At 39.7% G+C, this 18,373-nt stretch overlaps 1 protein-coding gene across 1 annotated transcript; it reads left to right on the top strand.

Moving 5' to 3' along the window:
- The first annotated feature begins 4,897 nt into the window (after window positions 1–4,897).
- hopx (HOP homeobox) lies at window positions 4,898–18,019 on the top strand. Its single transcript, XM_061726118.1, has 2 exons — window positions 4,898–5,255; window positions 17,721–18,019. Exons 1-2 carry the CDS (start codon window positions 5,106–5,108, stop codon window positions 17,796–17,798), a joined length of 228 nt encoding a protein of 75 aa, XP_061582102.1. The 5' UTR covers window positions 4,898–5,105; the 3' UTR covers window positions 17,799–18,019.
- Window positions 18,020–18,373: the final 354 nt, after the last annotated feature.

Raw genomic sequence — 18,373 nt, forward strand, 5'->3', positions numbered from 1 at the left:
ATGGACACCGCGCCCTAAATTGGAGGAAACGTTTATCATTCTGTACCTGTTGCAGACAAAATGCAAGTGCACTTTTTTGTACATGGTAACTAGCAAGTAGTAATGGATAAGAACACCTTGTGATTTATCTTAAAATGTGCTGTATCATATCTACCGCTCACAAATGTCCTTTTTCTGGCTTAGCAGGCAGGGGCGTCAATTGGGTATGAAGGTACGGCAGCCGCCACACCTCGGCTTCAAGGGAAAATGTAAATGTTTGTTTTTTAAATACATTTATGGAATTACTCTGTGTCTCTTTGTATTGATTATTCTATTACTTAATACATATAGAATAACTACAAATGCAAATCAGAACAACATGATCGATTTCACTAGTTATTATACACTGCAAAAACTCAAAATCTTAACAAGAATATTTGTCTTATTTCTAGTTAAAATGTCTAATTTTTAGTCAAAAAAAATCTCATTACATTTAAGACAAGACTCAAAAACAACCATTTTCACCTGTTTCAAGTAGATTTTCACTTAAAATAAGTAGAAAAATCTGCCAGTGGAACAAGATTTATTTGCTTGTAATGAGAAGATAAATCTTGTCCCACTGGCAGATTTTTCTACTTATTTCAAGTGAAAATTTACTTGAAACAGGTGAAAATGGTCAAACAAGTTATTTTTCTGGTGATGACTCTTGTTTTAAGTGTAATGAGATTTTTTGACTAAAAATGAGACATTTTAACTAGAAATAAGACAAATATTCCTGGTAAGATTTTGAGTTTTTGCAGTGAGCGAGACTGCATTTGAAAAAGTTCCAATTTTCTTGACCACACAGATTAGCTACATAGACTTCTGTGATGATTGATACTCCAGTTAAGTTCTGTGACTCGTAACCTTGCCATATCTTAGCTTCCACTGAACCTGCTAACCACTGTTAGCAGGTGCTCAAAACGATATTTTATAAAAGAGTTAAACCCACATGTGTTTCAGCATTAAGTTTTACGTCAATTTCACAAACTTCTGGGAGACAAGAAACAGCTTTAGACTGAACTTTTATTTCTTATTTGTAAAGGTGATGTTCCAACAATTAAAAAAAAAAATCATCACTGCGGTCCTGCTGGAAAGACATCTCACATTTACCAGAGTTTCTTTTAGGTAAGTGTAAATAACCTCTAAACCTCCGTTTAGGCGTTGCTTGGATACTTAAACCTAAAGTAAAGCTATTTTTCAGGATATACAAGTCTTGAAGCTGTATATGTTCCTACTCGTTTTGTTTTGCAGGCTTTGCAGTTGCATAAATCAAGCGTTTCAGTGAGGCTACCACGTAATTATGGCTTTTATCAAAATCCAAAGATGGCATCACAAGAAACTGAGCATGGACGCGAGGACATGGAAGAATGACGACAGCCCTGTTTATATTACGTAATATTCAACGAGCTGAGAGTGGATGTTTCAGCTCGCTGCTAAAACACAACAATCTTTCAGTCTGATCAAAGTGAACAGTGTCAGAACTCCCTCGTTACGGTGAAGCGCTGCAGACAAAACCCGTGTGACATCAGACAGTCTGGGTGGGAGCTTTCCTCCAATCACTCAACACTTTCACTACAAAGAAAAGGACTTGAAAGCATTGATTTAGAGGGAGGTGAGGATTTACAACTGTAATTCTTTATTCTTTTAGCTCAACAATTGGGGCTTAAATAAAATGGTTATGCATCATTTGGATAGGAATGACATAATAATTGCATAATATTCTCATTTCTGCTAATCATGTAAGTTCCTCGTGACCTTTGTCCCAAATCTTTTCCCTCAATTTATCACATATTTTATCTGAATGCAGCTCATTATAAACAAATCTGCTTGTTATATGTAAAGGTCACTATTTTCAGCCTGGTAATTCAGTTGATTGATGCACAAAGGGAAGTCTGAGCTTAGATGGGTCGGTCTCGCCACATTGGAGACTAAGAAAAGTGGAACGTGGATCTGGGGGTGACGATACCAGACACATTAGCACCTAATCTGAAAAATTAATAAGTAATAAGGGTCAGTGATCTTATGGGCAAATTTGGGCCAAAGGTCATGAGCTTTGATTAAATCATGTGTTGCCGAATTTGCCAGATTTGGCAACACGTGAATTCCCTTTGACATTGGTTATGAAAGGCTTTTTCCAAGTTCAAATATTAATAAGTAAATCAAATTTGAGTCCAACATCAGGTGATACGATGAGAAGTGTATTGGATGGAGTGGAGTGATGGAAATCCCCAGAGATCACATGAGCACATTGGGGTCTTGTGGCTGGTTATGCCACGTCCAGAGCTGGCAGGAATCGATGACTGTGTTTACATGCATCAATAACCCTTTTAAAACCTGAATATTAGCAATAACCCGGTTACACAGCCATGTAAACACCAATAACCCCTTTGAATAACCAGAATTTGCTCATATTCCGGTTTTTAAAAACCCGAATATGACCCCTGGGTTACTCCTTTTAAAACCCGGATATTTGGTCATGTAAACGCCAAACGGAATATCCCCATCAAACGGAACATGAATTTGTTTTCTGCACATGCTCTGTTCACAAGGAATCCTGGTCTTTTGAGTCCAGGAAGTTCTTATAAACACAGAGAAAACAAGACCAGGAGGAGACTAATCACTTCATAAATGTAATGAAGGATATGAACATTTCTGCATTTGTAGACGGTAGAAAGTACCGGGATAGAAGATTTACAAGAAGGAGAGAGAAAAGTTGCGCAAAGCAGCATTTGTTTTGAATTTGGATACAGGAAGAAGAAGCGGAAATGACGCTAATTGCGTCATGACGTTCTCCGTGCGTCGCTGGTTTGATCCAGATATCCTGAATGATTAATTACCATGTAAACAGAATATTCCCAATGTTTCAGTAACCGCAATATTAGCAATAACCCCAATTTTGACTGCATGTAAACGTAGTCATTGTTAAACTGCCTGGACAGAAACTCCCAGCAGCTCGGTACCCGTAGACGACACCATGCAGGTGTTGGACTTCTACACGATCTCTTTCAGTGAAAATCACAAGACTGTACTCCCAATTTTCCCTCTTTTCTTATCGGCGTAAGTACGTCCGGGACATTCACATTATTATGATCCCTATGTCAATGTGTTAACCTCAACCCTGTAAAATATGCTGTAAATATGATTAGTTTGATGCTGCCCCTAGTGGTCGAAGACATTTCTGCATCAATCTCAACGGTTTAACAGTAGCTAGAGTACATTAACAGAAGCTAACGGTAAATTAACGTCTGCTCAGCATCCTGACAAAACACACAAAAATAACGGTCAGAAACTTCCAGCTCTCTGTCCATCTCCCTCCAGCAGCTGCCACTTTATTGAGGTTTTTGTAGTGAAATGAGGAGGAATCATAGAGATAACTTCTCATTTCAACTAACTGGATCAGCCGTTCCTCATCCGTGACTGTTTCCTGCAGCGCTTTCAACCGGCTTTCAACGCGAGAGACAGGAAAGAAAATACAAGCAGGACGTCCGACAAATGTTCAGCTCAAAACGGCGCTGTGGCCAGTTAGGACAGTCCAATAGAAAATAAAACAATGGAATTGATTTTGTCACTGACGCTCGCTCGCTCGGAGCTTCCGCCATTTTTTCGTAGCGGTGTATCGCGTCATTCAGGCAGCCAATCAGCACAGAGCCTCATTATCATAGCCCCGCCCACTCAGAATCCTGCATAGATAATGAGGTTAGAGAATGGGAAGATAAAGACATGGCTCAGAGGCTGAATTTCTAATTTATTTAGCAAAAACAATCAAAAGCTTGTTTTTAAGACATTCAAGGCCTGTTTAAAATAGATATTAGATGCCATAATAGGTCCCTTTAAGCAGTACTGGAGTTGAGGGGGATGAGGGAGGACGGCATCCCCCCCTGAAATAAAAACGGTCCAAATCATCCCCCCTGTAAAACTGCCATCCCTCCTTTCCATCCCTTATGTCATTTCATCAATGAATGTGGTTTTACTGCTATTTCAACATTTAGAGTCATCACCAGAAAAATAACACCAGAAAAATAACTTATTTGACAATTTTCACCTGTTTCAAGTAAATTTTCACTTGAAATAAGTAGGAAAATCTGCCAGTGGGACAAGATTTATCTTCTCATTACAAGCAAAAAAATCTTGTTCCACTGGCAGATTTTTCTACTTATTTCAAGTGAAAATCTACTTGAAACAGGTGAAAATTGTTGTTTTTTCCAGTGATGAGTCTTGTTTTAAGTGTAATGAGATTTTTTTACTAAGATGAGACATTTTAACTAGAAATAAGACAAATATTCTTGTTAAGATTTTGAGTTTTTGCAGTGATCCATTTTACTTATCCTGTGAAGGACAGAGTCATATTGATAAGTTCAGAAAAGTGTTTTTTATTGTTGTGTTTGATGTATTTGATGTAAGCCCAGTGGATATTTAAAGCTTACAGAAGGCTGCATTTAACTGCTGCTATGTCATTCCTGCAGTATTTCTGCAGGTGTTTTGGTCACTGCTATTATTTGTAATATATCATATTATTTGTAATCAGCACAAATTATCTGTCACCATATGATAAAATCCACCATCCCCCCTGATTTTTTTTTTTTACCTTTAAGACTATGAGCTGAAATAACTAGCTGTGACTAAATAAGGTGGGCGTGGCCCCGCCTGCTGGCTCCACCCATTTGAACTGGTGTTGGTCAGTTCTTCTTATACAGTCTCTGACCAAAATCTGAGCTATTTAATTGTTAATTTCTATTAATAACCAATGATGCAGTGATGATAAAGAGATGACTCACACAGAGTCAGTAGTTGCTGCGGCTCCTCCCTGTGTTGGTGGGAGGACCGGCCTCATGACGCGCCTCTGTTGACAGTTGTAAAGCCTGCACACACACACATCCTGCACAGTCTCTCTCACACACACACTCCCTCTCACACACTCTCTCTCTCACACACACACACGCTCTCAAACAGCCGCAGCAGAACTGTCAACTCCAGTCTCAACTCCGCTCCAGCTGCGCGCACATCAGGATCTGCAGAGACAGAGGAGCGACCCGGGACCAGGACGGAGAGAGGACCCGATCACAGGAATAATCATAATTATAATAATGGCTTCTCAGACGACAGACGGGCTCAAACTGTCGGAGGATCAGATCAAAGTGCTGGAGGATAATTTCAACAGAGTCAGCAAACACCCGGACGGGATGACGCTCATTCTGATCGCTGCGGAGTGCGGGCTGTCGGAGCAGCAGACGCAGGTGAGTTCCCTGTTTATACTCAGATATGAGGGAATAAACCAGGATTATATAGGCTATGTTTATATATGTATATGTTTTCATGCGCCAGGATTATCAGCAGTGCCCTCCAGGTCTGAACTAAACTTTTAAAAATAAAGAAATAAATAAAAAAGAGCAGCCAAAAGCTACAGGACTGTCTCAGAAAATTTAAATATTGTGATAAAGTCCTTTTATTTTCTGTAATGCAAAAATGTCATACATTCTGGATTCATTACAAATCCACTGAAATATTGCAAGCCTTTTATTATTTTAATATTGCTGATCATGGCTTACAGCTTAAGAAAACCCAAATATCCTATCTCAAAAAATTAGAATATTCTGGGAGTCTTAATCTTAAACTGTAAACCATAATCAGCAATATTAAAATAATAAAAGGCTTGCAATATTTAAGTTGATTTGTAATGAATCCAGTTTTTTTTAATTGCATTACAGAAAATAAAGAACTTTATCACAATATTCTAATTTTCTGAGACAGTCCTGTATTTAAATTGTGTTTGGTGATTATTGGGGTTTTAGCATCTCCGAGGATAACAAAATAACATATTAATCAGGATAACCCCCTCTGATTAGAGTTTCCCCCTCTGTTTATGTTTAATGTTACTCATATATGAATGAATAAATGAGGATTATAAGGAATGAAACAGTGTTATAACATTTTCCGTCCTAATATGTTTTCATGCGCCTGATTATCGGCAGTGCCCTCCAGGTCTGAACTAAACCTTTAAAAATAAATAAATGAATAAAAAAGAGCAGTCAGTTAAAAGCTATTTACATTGTAATTGGTCATTATTGTGGTTTAAGGCAAGGCAAGTTTATTCATAATTCAACACAAGGTAATTCAAAGTGCTTTACATCAACATTAAAAGCGGCAAGATACAATTAAACAGTAAATAACAAATAAAATGAAATAAAATGATGAGAAAAGAAGGTAAAATAGTAGAAAGCACAAGTTGCTGAAAACTAATGGCATCTGAGAGGATAACAAAAGAACATATTAACCAGGCCCCCCCCTCTGATAAGATAAGACTGTAAATGGAACTACAGTAGGTGATACAGCTCCAAGTGTAAGTGTGTTGTCAGACTGGCTGTCAGATGACTGTGGAGAAAATAACCTCATACTACACAGTCATTCATCTGCTGCTCTCCTGCAAAGACAAGCCCTCGTGTGTGCGGGGCTCAAAGAGGAGTTTGTTGAGGATTTCTCACGCCATTCTGCAGGATCCTGCAGGATCTGAGCCAGCAGAGGCATCAGCAGCCGATCACCTGCTTTACTGAACTAGCAAACATGCTTTCATTCGTGCAGCAGGGAGGGCGAGAGCTGTAGGGACTTTAAATAGGAGCTGTCAGTCATGCAGGAAGTGCATGACTGTGCTGAGTTTCTGTTGAGAGATCATGCGGTCAGTAATATGGATTACAGTATGGAAAATGAGTCTCCCCTTCATCATTTGCATTTCATGTCAGAAGTAAAGCAAAATACGAATCTTTCTCTGATTTCAGCTGCACAAATATAAAACATTTGTGGCATTCTTGAGCCATTGTATGGTTCATTGATTATTTATTTTATGTTTGGCATGGAACAAAGTATTTAAAAGCATCACCTGAGATGCATTTTACACTAATTTACATGTAATAGTGATGGGGCAAGTTAAACCTTACCCAACCATCAAAATGTTAAGCCTACGCTGCAAAAACTCAAAATCTTAACAAGAATATTTGTCTTATTTCTAGTTAAATGTCTAATTTTTAGTCAAAGAAATCTCATTACACTTAAAACAAGACTTATCACTGGAAAAAACAACAATTTCCACCTGTTTCAAGTAGATTTTCACTTAAAATAAGTAGAAAAATCTGCCAGTGGAGCAAGATTTTTTTGCTTGTAATAAGAAGATAAATCTTGTCCCACTGGCAGATTTTTCTACTTATTTCAAGTGAAAATTTACTTGAAACAGGTGGAAATTGTCAAATAACAAGCTATTTTTCTGGTAATGACTCTTGTTTTAAGTGTAATGAGATATTTTGACAAAAAATTAGACATTTTAACTAGAAATAAGACAAATCTTCCTGGTAAGATTTTGAGTTTTTGCAGTGTATAATGAGTCAGTACACTCTTAGAAATGTGTTTTCCTGCTTCAGTTTAGCCCTGATAGACATTTAATAACCGCAAACGTCACTTTATTATTGAGGTATTTGGTCTTTATCGCCCATTTCCCCCGCGTGTAAACACTCCCACCACCTCTATCTGAGGAATTCCTCTGGACTACTGTAAAGTCCAAACATCTGTCACGCCAGGAGCCAGATGTGAAGTTTCAGAGGTCGGATAACAACACGAGACCAAGCAGGCACCTCTGGCAGATAAATCCTCTCAAAACACACTCTGAAACCGTACAAGTCTTAATTCCAAAGCCAAAAAATGGCCAACAAGGGTTCCTGTTCAGTATGGGAACATGGAGATTTGTTTAGCTGTAGGTTTGTCAAGTTTTATATGTAAATAGGGTCATTTGACTTGACGCTGCGTCAGATTCGTCTCGTAGGCAAATGTCTACGTGGTCCTACCTGGAGGTGTCAAGTAACGAAGTACAAATACTTTGTTACCTTACTTAAGTATAAATTTTGGTTATCTATACTTCACTGGAGTCATTATTTTTCAGACGACTTTTTACTTTTACTCCTTACATTTTCACGCAATTATCTGTACTTTTTACTCCTTACATTTTAAAAACAGCCTCGTTACTCTATTTCATTTCGGCCTTTAATAAAAAACTATCCAGTTAAATTGCTCCATCCGGATAGAGTGAATTTGGTTGTGGTTGTTTCAGATGTTCTTGTCCAGTTTTGTTCTTACATCCGTTCCCTCAGATTCCTGCAACTAAACTTGGATGTACATTCCAATAAAGGTTAGGATAAATGATAACATGAACATGAAGTTTGACTTTTTGCACCCTTACAATACTTATAGGCAACTAGTCATCATATCTCCTGCTCTCTGAAACACATGTTAATGCTCAATAGTACACATATATGGTTCTTTAATATATTTACATTATACTAAGATGCTTCATTTTCAATGGCTTTTGTCCTTAATGGCTTTTTCCCCCTTACATTACTTTTACTTTTATACTTTCAGTTTTGAAACCAGTACTTTTTTACTTTTACTTGAGTAAAAAACTTGAGTTGATACTTCAACTTCTACAGGAGTATTTTTAAACTCTAGTATCTATACTTCTACCTGAGTAATGCATGTGAATACTGTAGACACCTCTGGTCCTACCTGGCCAGGTTGACAGATGGCAGGTGAGCATGTTTGAGCAAACTATCCCTGGTTTACGTCAGACTTCAGCTTCCTCCTGTTTTCCTGCTTCAACCTCCCAAACCAGTTCCTCCACATTTCTCTCTGAGCGCCTCATTTCACTACGATGCAGTCACAGGTTTCTGTTTACACCTGTGCAGGTGTGGATGCGGTGTGGCACGATTAGACACTAAACTTACAACATTTACGCATATACATAGACACACATACACTTAGCTTGCACCATTTTCAATTGAAATATGAATAATTATATTGAATTAACCAATCAGGGAGGAAAAATGAAATAAATAAATTAAACAGAAATAAATAAATAAAAAATAAATAAATAAAAAGATATTTTCCACAATATTTACAAGTTATTTTCAGGTAAATCTTGCACTTTCATCTAAGAATGGGTGATATTTTACCGTTCACGATAAACCGTCAAAAAGATTCCCCACGGTAAGAATTTGTATCTCACGGTAAAAACGATAAATTCCCGTTGATGATGTTTTTGTGGAAAGCTGATTTATGGTTCTGCGTTAAGGAAGGAAGGAAAGAAATGAGCCAGAAAGAAAGAAAGAAAGAAAGAAAGAAAGAAAGAAAGAAAGAAAGAAAGAAAGAAAGAAAGAAAGAAAGAAAGAAAGAAAGAAAGAAAGAAAGAAATGAGCCTGAAAGAAAGAAAGAAAGAAAGAAAGAAAGAAAAAGGATAAATTCCCGTTGATGACGTTTTTGTGTAACAAACATGGCGGATCTGAGAGTGAGATAGATTTATAGTTAAAAAGGTGGAGTTGAATTGGTATTTTTTTATCGTCATTTTTATCGTTATCGGGATAAATGCCAGAAATTATCGTGATACATTTTACCGCCCATCCCAACTTTCATCTGTCATAATGTTCATGTATGGTTCCCAAAGTTCAACAAAGTCCTTTCGTTTTCCTTTAGCAATGTACATTAGTCTTTCCAGTTAGTCTTTTCCCTTATCAACATTCTCAATAGGAGCATCCGTATTCTTCCAACATTCTCCCGGCCTGAAGAAGTCCAAAGTCCAGAACTGTATATTGCTTTGAAGTTTGTAGGAAGTTCTTTGGGTTTATTCCAAGCATACACAGTTTGGCATTTAGGGGGACTTTAGCATTAAACATCTCTGACAAACAATTAATAACATCCTTCCAGAAGTTTTGGCTGTTACTGACTCTTAAAAGGGAAAATAAGTGTCGCTGAATGGACCTTAAAAGTCTAGAGTTGACCTGAATTTTGATTTTCAGTTTTGATAGGAGACTACAAAAAAAGTGAAAACTGGGTGTCCACCAAACAAACGCCAGGACCAGCTCTTAAAATCAACTGATATTGTTTACAGTTTAAGGCAGAGAAGGAGAAAAAAAAAGCATTTAAGTGAGGCTAGATGGGAAGTGAGGTCTAGAGATGACCAGAATACCATTTTAAATAGTCTCCAGAGCTTCACGATTAATGCTTATAGCAGGGGCCGTAGTTTACCTGCATCAACACACCTGATCTAGAAGCAGGGAAACATGTAAAACATGCAGGAGTTTGGCCCTGGAGGACCAGGGTTCCCACCCCTGGTGGAGTTGGGGCGCACGTTCCCATTTATTTGAAAGTGAACCTTTGACTGGTCGTGTTTAGATCAAACCACTGATGCTCTAAAGCTTTTAAGCCGAGGACACACCAACCCGACGTCGCCCGCTGTCGGCCGACTGCTGTGTCGCCTCGCGTCGCTTGTGTCGGGCTCAAAAAGAAGCACTAGACACACCGCAAAGACGACACCCAACGGCTGACTAGCACGTACGTTCTGCGCAGTCTGCGTTTCAATTTGCTGCAATGTTTTCGGAGAAGAGCCGCCGGTCCGGGGCGCAGCAGCAGCTCAGATCGCCAGGTCAACCTGTCGTCGTCCCGGGGAGAAACCTGCAGCTCTGTCGAGAATTACCACTGGCTGAAATAAATCATTTAGGAAGATAAATGTTGGTTTAATAGATGAAATCTAACAGTTGTAGCTACGCCTGTTAAGAAATTTGCTCTGAAAATTTCGGGATTTCTGCCTGCCTGCCGGCTCCAGAGCTGATTTATGGTTCCGCGTTAAATCGACGCAGAGCCTACGGCGTAGGGTACGCCGTACAGCTTGCGTCGCCGCGTAACCTACGCCGTAGGCTCTGCGTTGGTGTAACGCGGGACCATAAATCAGCCTTTATTCTGGCGAGGTTTGAAAAAGACTTCGCAACAACGGGCAAGCGAGTGATTATGTACATTCACTGAGTGAATATTATGAAGGTAAAATATATATTTCTCGCTAGAAATGTAATCAAAACGCATTTTTATGCAGAAACTAACACAAAATATTGATTTTATTCACTAAAAAATAAGAAATGTCCGCCATGTTTTTTTTAAAAATGAAGACGAAAAGCATTCTGGGAAATTCTGGGAACAGCCAATCACAGAGTGAGCTGTTTGACCGACCGCCGACGGCGATTCGACATGTCAAATCGGCTGAAAAGCTTCTGACGGGCGGCCGACCTGTGGCGACGTGCGGGACACACGGGGGAACTAGCCCGACAGACGCACCGACGCTCACCGACGGCCGAAAGTCGGCTTGGTGTGTCAGGGCCTTTAAAGATGTAACGTCTCTTGTCGGTGTTGGAGTAACATGGTTCTGATTTTGAAATACATACGTAAGTGAGGCTGAATGGGGTTAACACTTCCAGGCTGGTTTAAATACCATTTTATAGGCTCCCCAGCCTGTTAGGAGAGTGCAAATGTGCAGCTTTGGTTGAAAAAACCAAACAACAAAAACAAATATCTAGAACCGTCCAACATCTATTATACAACTATTCAGTATCCAATACCATCCAATATTCACAACTGAAACCAGATGTTCTCCTCACCAGCAAACATCTGCATATCCAAATATTTGGCTCCAGCCGTAGAAAAGTCATCTGATGTTTTCAAGGACTGTACATCAGCGGTAACGATTATAAAGTAGTTACACGAGGCCAGAGGGGCCGGAAGGTCTGGGACTGGCCTGAATACCCTTTTAAATAGATCGGCCGACAATTACAATGAATATTTGTGACCTTTGGTTGTGTCAGGGAATAAAAAGGAGAGTATGGAAACTGAGAACCAGATGTCCACCTAAAAAAACAAATATCAGATGATGGTTTTACTGCCCAAATATATTTACAGCTATATGTACATATATATTTCAAAGAAAACTGTTTTTGTTGTCAAGCAGAGGGAGAGCATTGAGGCGAATTCGCAACAACTGGGATATAATATGCCAGCGTTGCCAGCCTTTAGTTACCAGCATGGTAAAATTAAATAAAAGTTATGCACAGCTGAATTAAATTAAAAATATAAAAAAGTCTAAAGCTGGTCTGAATGTAATTTTATGGCCCCCGGAGCTTCAGTAGGAGATGTTATCGGCTTTGATTGAGAGGAAAAGAAGACTATTTGGGTATCGAAATTGAAACCCAGATGTTCCCGTTACCAACAGACATCTGGATATGCAGCTTAAGAAAGGTCAGCCCATGTTTTAAAGGGTTTTAAAGGGTTTTAAAGGTTCTGCGTCTGGTGTCGCTGCAGGACTGCTGCATGGTGCTAAATAAAAACAGTTACTGTAGTTGAGGCCAGATGGGACTAAAGAGAGAAGATCGACAACGCCATGTTGATGGACTCCAGAGTTTCAGTTGAGACGGGGGAAAAATCCAAAACACATCTGGATACCAACATTTTTAACTGCATGTCCCTCTCACTTTTATCTGACTGTTTGGGTCCAGTTGATGGTTTTCAGGGATGTAACGTTCTACCTGGTAATTTAGTCCCTTTTACCTCATTGTAAAGGTCCAAGGTTGAGTACGTAGGATCTAGACCAGGGGTCGGCAACCCAAAATGTTTTAGAGCCATATTGGACCAAAAACACAAAATACAAATGTCTGGAGCCGCAAAAAATAAGCCTTAGAATGAAGGCAACACATGCTGCATGTTTCTATATTAGTTATAACTGGGGGAAGATTATTTTTTTCATTATGCACTTCGAGAAAAAAGTCAAAATGTCGAGAAAGAAGTCGAAATGTCGAGAAAAAAGTCGAAATATCAAGAAAAAAGTCGAACTTTTCGAGAAAAAAGTCAAAATGTCGAGATTAATGTTGAAGTACAATCTCGAGAAAAAAGTCGAAATGCTGAGAAAAAAGTCGAAATGTTGAGAGAAAAAAGTCGAAATGTCGAGAAAAAAGTTGAAATATCGAGAAAAAAGTCGAAATGTCGAGAAAAAAGTCAAAATTTTGAGAAAAAAGTCGAAATGTCGCGATTAAAAAGGAAAGGAAAAAAGAAGAAAAAAAGAGAAAAAAAGGAAAAAAAGAAGAAAAAGGAAAAAAAGAAGAAAAAAAAGAGACTAAAAAGGAAAAAAAAGGTCAAACATTTTTGAAAAAGCTCCAGGAGCCACTAGGGCGGCGCTAAAGAGCCGCATGCGGCTCTAGAGCCGACCCCTGATCTAGAAAGTTTAAATGCAGTTTAAAATATGCAGCAGAGAAAAAAATAAAAAATACTCTTTACTTATATGTTTGCTTAATGATATTTTCAGTTTTGAAGCAAACTGAGTGTATTATGTCTCATGTTTCACTCAAACAGCAGCTGCTTTTATAAGGACGTGTGAGTCATTTGAAATGCAAAGATCCCATTTATAGAAAGATACTGACCATTCATTCGTCCAACTTCAAGTTACTATTGCCAGGGTTTCAGTGCCGTGACGTCATTAATATTAGATCACCGTGGTCCGGTTTCCAGTACACAAAGGTGGGAGTAACTGGTTCAGGCAGGCTGAGCTAAAGGTCTGGCCGCCCATCACTAGGCCCAACTTAACTCCAACCGGAAAGTTTTTGTGTTTTTTAACAAAGCACATACTGGAGAAGGTTTAACGAAGGAACCCAACCCGCCTGCCGCTCCCTCCTTCACATTAATAACATTAAAAACACGCTCTGGCCTTTGTGCTGCATGTTTGAGTTCCTGCCATTTACCGTTTTTTTGTTTTATTCGTCATGCTGCGGCCACAAAGTCATGTCACAATGACATCCTTATGTAACCCAGTGTGATTCAACAGGAAAAAATGTCACAAGGGAGATTGCATGGGCCAGCAGGATTATTAATCAAATCACATTGTTCGAAAATAGCTTCCGAGTTGCGCTTTTATGCGTCATTCAAAGTTCTTTTGTGTGCGTTGAACTTGGTCTGTAGATGAAGAAAAAAGTCAGAGTGCAGCGTGTTGAGCTACAGAGGGAGAGACACTGGTTCCTGAACTGATTTAAGTGGAATCCCAGACGGCTGCAGACCAGAATCGTTGTGTGTTTTCATTGCAGAATGTAGAAACCGTCCCTCCGGCCCGGCCTGGCGCGCGGCGGACGGACCTGGTCCCTCCCTCTCCCCTCTGACGTGATCAAGGTTGCGTCATGCTGTTGTGAATCCCTTGACAACGGGAACCACAGTTTGAGTTCAGATGCCGGCTGAGCGGCGAGAGGGCACGGAGCTCGCACAGCGAGCCGCTTTCAGAGACGCTGCACGGCCGCTCCGCGCCTGGGTTTCGCTGAAATGGAAAACATTAGTTTTCGTGGTCCCCGTGAATCAAGTTTGGCTCAGAGTCAGCGCTCAATAAACGCAATCACATGTATAACTGCCAGAGAAATGTGAATGTGGCGGGAATGTCGCCTCCCCTTAATCACAAACCACGTTTAAACAGATGTCGGAGTATGAAGTAGGAACTGGAGATCCCGTTGTTATTAAACCTCCTCTCCAGTTCTGCTCTGGTCCCACGGAGGTGCAGGATCAGCTCAGCAACAAGCCCTCACTGACTACGTTACATGCAGTCAAAATTCGGGTTATTGCTAATATTCCGGTTACTGAAACATTGGGAATATTCTGTATACATGGTAATTAATCATTTAGGATATCTGGATCAAACCAGCGACACGCGGAGAACATCATGACGCAATTCCCGTCATTTCCACTTCTTCTTCCTGTATCCAAATTCAAAACAAATGCTGCTTCGCGCAACTTTTCTCTCACCTTCTTGTAAATCTGGCTATCCCGGTACTTTCTACCGTCTACAAATGCCAAAATGTTCATATTCTTCATTACATTTATGAAGTGATTAGTCTCCTCCTCACTCCAAAAGTGTGGCGTGGTCTTGCGTTTCTCCGTGTTTATAAGAACTTCCTGGACTCAAAAGACCAAGGCCCCGTTTACACGGAGCAAAAATGGTGGTGTTTTCATGCGTTTTGGCCGTTCGTTTACACGAAAACGGAGCTCAAAGTCACCAAAAACGATCATTTCTGAAAACTCCAAACGCCAAAGTGGAGATTTTCAAAAACTCTGTTTTCACGTTTGCGTCTAAACAGAGGAAAACGGAGGCTTCAGAACGTCACATTATGCAACAGAAATGTCACCAGCATCATGTGTGCGACCCGTGTTTACAATTTGTTTGGCCACCGTCAATATTTTCTTGTATTTTACCTGTTTTATATTCTAACGTCACACTTAAAAGTAACGAAAGACTCTCTTGGAAGTAACTGGCAGTCAAGGCTGATTTATGGTTCCGCGTTACACCAACGCAGAGCCTACGGCGTAGGCTACGCGGCTACGCGGCGACGCGCAGCGTACGTACGTAGGCTACGCCGTCGATTTAACGCAGAACCATATTATTCAGGCTTCACACGTGTCATTTGTTGATGTTTTTTTCTAGGACTCTGATTGGCTAGCATGACTTTATCTTCTCGTTACACTGCCCCCTGCAGGTTTGGCTGCTCATAGCACCTTAACAGCGTATTTATGCCGGTTCGTGTAAACAAAGAGATTTTGAAAACGATCTTGTGTAAACGATGGAATTTTTCAAAACGTAGAGGGGGAAATATCCGTTTTTGTAAATACCCGGCTATGTGTAAATGGGCCCAAGATTCCTTGTGAACAGAACATGCGCAGAAAACAAATTCATGTTCCGTTTGATGGGGATATTCCGTTTGGCGTTTACATGACCCAATATTGGGTCTATTTTTAAAAGGAGTAACCCAGGGCTCATATTCAGGTTTTTAAAAACCAGAATACAGTATGAGCAAATTCCAGTTATTCAAAGGGGTTATTGGTGTTTACATGGCCATGCAAATTCGGGTTATTGCCAATATTCGGGTTTTAAAAGGGTTATTGATGCATGGAAACACAGTTAATGTCTGCTGAGTTTGTGTCGTTGCTGCAGCTGCAGGAGTGGAGACACCGGGTCAACTTGGTCGCCATGTTGCTAAGCAACAGGCCATCGCTGAGCGGCTACTGCCCAAATATGTTTCAATAAGACTTTCCGACACGAACAGTGGAGCCGGCGGCGTCGATGGGCTGCTCGTGACTCCGTCCCTTCAGGGACCGGGACTTCTAACAGCGACGTCTCTGATTGATCTCGGCCTCCGTGCCGAGTTCACAGACATTTTCACAGCTTTCCGGATTTTCAATTTAACACAGAGCTGTTATGGCTCCGTCACAGCTTCTCAGAAGTGTCGTAGGACGATATGCGGTCGCACCAACATGTGTTTCACACAACACGTCAAGGCCGAGTAAAGGCACGACATGCACAACGGACGGGCTGTCTGACAGAGATGCACCAGTTTTCTTTAGGGTCTAATCAGCTGATGACGATTCTGCTTTCTGATTTTCTGCCCCGAGAGCTATAAGCAGAGCTGGTAGAGTAGCCAAAAATTGTACTCAAGTAAAAGTACTGTTACTTCAGAATAATATGACTCAAGTAGAAGTAAAAAGTAGTCATCCAAATAATGACTTGAGTAAAAGTAAAAAAGTACTTGGTGAAAAAACTACTCAAGTACTGAGTAACTGTTGAGTAACGTCTGATTTATTTTTTAACACAACCATTCAAACAGACAAAAGTACAAAATAATCATCTTCAGGCAAATTAAATCAATAAAATGAATTTAAAAAAATTGCTTAAATTAAAATAATAATAATAATAAAGTGAATTCAAGTACTTTAATAAATAATAAAATAAATAAAATAATAACAGAATAAAAAAATAAATTAAGCACAAGTAGCACAAAATTTCAAGCCTTTGTACTTTTCTTTTTTAACCAGGCAGAACTAGAACAAACATGAACTCATAGAAACTCTGTGTGTGTTTGAGTCTGTGTAAATGTGACAAAACATGCAAAAACAAACATTTTTCCCAAAGAATCACCCAGTGATGTCATGAGATTGACGCGTACGTGGATAAAAGGGATAAAAGAAAAGTAACAGCTCAACGTAGCCTAATGTAGCGGAGTAAGAGGAACAGTTTCTTCTTCACAAATCTACTCAAGTAAAAGTAAAAAGTATAGTGATTCAAAACTACTCCTAAAAGTACAAAATCTCCCAAAACTTACTCAAGTAAATGTAACGGAGTAAATGTAACTCGTTACTACCCAACTCTGGCTATAACCAATTATATACAGTAAAATATACAGTTTAAATACAGTAGAGACTTCAGACTGCAAGCTCTAACCTTGTTTTCAACCTCATAACAGCAGGGTGCTGCTCTCTGTTCAGCTCTGGATGACTGTTGTGGATTTCAAAGGTTTTGGTTGATGCTTTAACTGCAAAAACAGCCCTGCTAGAAATAAGCCTAATATTCCTAAATCTAGTCAAATTTGTCTTATTATGAGCAAAAATATCTAGCCAACAAAAGTAAGAAAGATTTTCTTGACTAGAACTTTTAAAACCAGCAAAATAATCTGAAAACAGTCTTATTATTTCTTGAAACAAGGCTTTTTAACTTTCTAAAGTTGCCGTCTTTGGAGCTTTTGCTTTTAAATAAAAATCTTCCACAGCAAAGACACGCTTCATTCACTGAGCGGGTTATGGTTCTCCTGACTGAATGTCTCTGTCCAGTTGTTACAGTTTTCAGACTGAGTTTAGAGGAGCCTGGATTTATGTCACGGCAACACATTAAGTGCACGTGTGTGAATTCTCAGGACTATTCATGACATAAATTTCTCTCTGTGACGAGGAGGAGAATGGCGTCAGCGCTCTCGAGTTTCGCTGCCGAGCAGAACGTGCCACCTGTTTTTAACGGCTCCTCTGGGCGTGCTTGTCTCTCTTTTTTCCTACAGAAATGGTTCCAGCAACGCAACGCAAAGTGGAGGCAGGCGGAGGGTCTTCCAGCCGAACTGGGATCAGTGTTGGACTGAGACTTTTCCGATCACCTCCTGGACACACGACGCTCTTTGCTGAGCTTATTCCTCCCGGATGGACTTGACCTACCCTCCTCTTCCTTCCCCATTCCTTCTCTACCTGTACTTTCCTCAATTTTGTATCTATTAAGCTATTTTATCTTGCAGAATGTGAAGGTGTTTCTATTGTTGCCAATGTAACCTCCGTGTTTACAGAAATAAACATTATTGTAAGTAAACGGTGTCTTGCATGTGGAGACGTCGTCATGTGGACCGTGGAGGCCCAGAATCGAACCCCTGACCCTCTAAAGCGGGGGTCGGCAACCCGTGGCTCTAGAGCCGCATGCGGCTCTTTAGCGCCGCCCTAGTGGCTCCTGGAGCTTTTTCAAAATTTTTTGACCTTTTTCTTCCTTTTTTCTCTTTTTTTCCTTTTTTTCTTTTTTCTTTTTTTCTTTTTTTTCTTCCTTTTTTAATCTTGATATTTTTACTTTTTTCTCGAGATTGTACTTCAACATTAATCTCGACATTTCAACTTTTTTCTCGACATTTTGACTTTTTTCTCGCAATTCTGACTTTTCTGGACATTTTGACTT

The sequence above is a fragment of the Cololabis saira genome, chromosome 7 (genome assembly GCF_033807715.1).
Source record: "Cololabis saira isolate AMF1-May2022 chromosome 7, fColSai1.1, whole genome shotgun sequence".
NCBI lineage: Eukaryota > Metazoa > Chordata > Actinopteri > Beloniformes > Belonidae > Cololabis > Cololabis saira.